At 35.5% G+C, this 2,193-nt stretch overlaps 1 protein-coding gene across 1 annotated transcript; it reads left to right on the top strand.

Moving 5' to 3' along the window:
* Nucleotides 1-408: 408 nt before the first annotated feature.
* LOC118027298 (uncharacterized protein C12orf73-like) lies at nt 409-732 on the top strand. Its single transcript, XM_035030505.1, has one exon. The coding sequence runs from the start codon at nt 527-529 to the stop codon at nt 728-730; it is 204 nt and encodes a 67-aa protein (XP_034886396.1). The 5' UTR covers nt 409-526; the 3' UTR covers nt 731-732.
* The last annotated feature ends 1,461 nt before the right edge of the window (nt 733-2,193 follow it).

Raw genomic sequence — 2,193 nt, 5'->3', positions numbered from 1 at the left:
ATTTCGTAGACCCTTACCCAGGGACCCCAACGCACTAGACGTTGACATATCCTGACACACACAAAAATGGATATGCACATAACAAACTTTATGTATCAAAAGAAGTTTTTAAAAGTTTATAAGAATAAATGTATACATAAAAAAAAATCTTGAATAAAAAATCCAACTTTATACCTCAAGGAACTAGAAAAAGAAGAGCAAACTAAGCCAGAGACAGCATAAGGAAAGAAACAGTAAAAATTAGATCAGATAAATGAAATAGAGAACAGGAAAACAGGAGAAGAGATTAACAAAACTGAGTTGGTTCTCTGAAAAGGGAAACAAAATTGACAAACCATTAGCTAGATTACCCAAAGGCGCGGGGGGGAGGTGGGAAGAGAGAAGGAAAGAGAGAGACAAAGAGAGAATCCAAATAAAGAAAACTATAAATGAAAAGGAGTCATTCATCTGATGCTACAAAAATGTAAAACATCTGCTCGCCCTCTGACCTGCTGCCTAACGCCAGTGCATTCTGCGCCCCCTGACCATGCCCACGGGCGTGTCCTGGGCCACCTATCTGAAAATGTTTGCTGCCAGCCTCCTGACCATGTGCGCCGGGGCCGGAGTGGTGCACAGGTACTACCAGCCCAACCTGACAATACCTGAAATTCCACCAAAGCCTGGAGAACTCAAAAAGGAGCTTTTGGGACTGAAAAAGAGACAACATGAACCTCAAATTTCTCAACAATAGAAACCTCAAAATACTTAACTCTGCCAAGAACTCCGTGAATAATACTATAAGTATTAAATATATTTTTAAAGTTTATTGAGTCAAACTGCTTGTCTTTAAGCATCTAATGCAATGCTAACTGCAAGTGATGCTCAGGTGTTAACTGATGCATTGAGATTTAATTATGGATCGACCAGTATTTCTTGAAAACTGCCAAAGTTTATATCATCAGCTTTTTGAATGTATTTGAATAGATACTTAGTCTTGGATATCATGTGAGAAAGAATATTTACAGTGTTTCCTGCCCTTATAATTCTGGTTTATTTCTCTGAATAAGCTTGACTATCATGGCAAATGGGAATTATAAATTAACTATAATAAAAGTGTCATTGACAATGAAAAAAAATGTAAACATCAGTGACAACTATGAATAATCATATGCCAACAAATGGGACAACCTAGAAACATACAGTCTACCAAGAATGAATCATGAAGAAATAGAAAATCTGAATGGACCACTAACATGACTAGAAGTCCTAGCCAAAGCAATCAGACAATAATAAATAAATAAATAAATAAATAAATAAAGGCATCCAAATCAGACAGGAAGAAGTAAAATTACCTGTTTGCAGATGACATCATCATGTATATAGAAAATCTTAAAGATTCCACCAAAATTTGTTTTAGAACCAATAAACAAATGCAGTAAAATTGCAGAAAGCAAAATCAACACACAAATATCAGTTGTATTTCTATAGACCAACAGTGAATTATCTGGAAAAAAAAAAGAAAATAATCCCACATACAATAGCTCAAAAACAATAAAATACTTCCAAATAAATTTTACCAAGGAGGTAAATGATTTGCACACTAAAAACTCTAAGATACTGATGAAAGAAATTGAAGAAGACATAAATGAATGGAAAGATATGCCTTGCTCATAGATCAGAAAAATTAATTTTGTTAAAATTTCCATAATACCCAAAGGCATCTATAGATTTAATGCAATTCCTATCAAAATTTCAATGGTGTTTTTCATAGAAATAGAATAAAACAACTCTAAAATTTGTTTGAAACTTCAAAAGACAATGAATAGCCAAAGCTATTCTTTCCTAAGAAGGACAAAGCCAAGGCATCACAATTCCGGACTTCCAGCTCTATTACAAAGCTGTCATCATCAAGACAGCATGGTACTGGCACAAAAACAGACACATAGATCAATGGAACAGAACAGAGAGCCCAGAAATGGACCCTCAACTCTATGGTCAACTCATCTTTGACAAAGCAGGAAAGAATGTCCAATGGAACAAAGATAGTCTCTTCAACAAATGGTGTTGGGAAAATTGGATAGCCACATGCAGAAGAATGAAACTGGACCATTTCCTTACACCACACACAAAAATAGACTCCAAATGGTTGAAAGACCTCAATGTGAGACAGGAGTCCATCAAAATCCTAAAGGAGAACACAGGCAGCAACCTCTT

This window comes from Mirounga leonina, unplaced genomic scaffold, assembly GCF_011800145.1.
Source record: "Mirounga leonina isolate KUSES-001 unplaced genomic scaffold, KU_Mleo_1.0 Mir_366, whole genome shotgun sequence".
NCBI classification, from domain to species: Eukaryota; Metazoa; Chordata; class Mammalia; order Carnivora; family Phocidae; genus Mirounga; species Mirounga leonina.
Note: the sequence above shows the minus strand (reverse complement) of the source record. Positions and strands in the feature narration are given on the sequence as shown.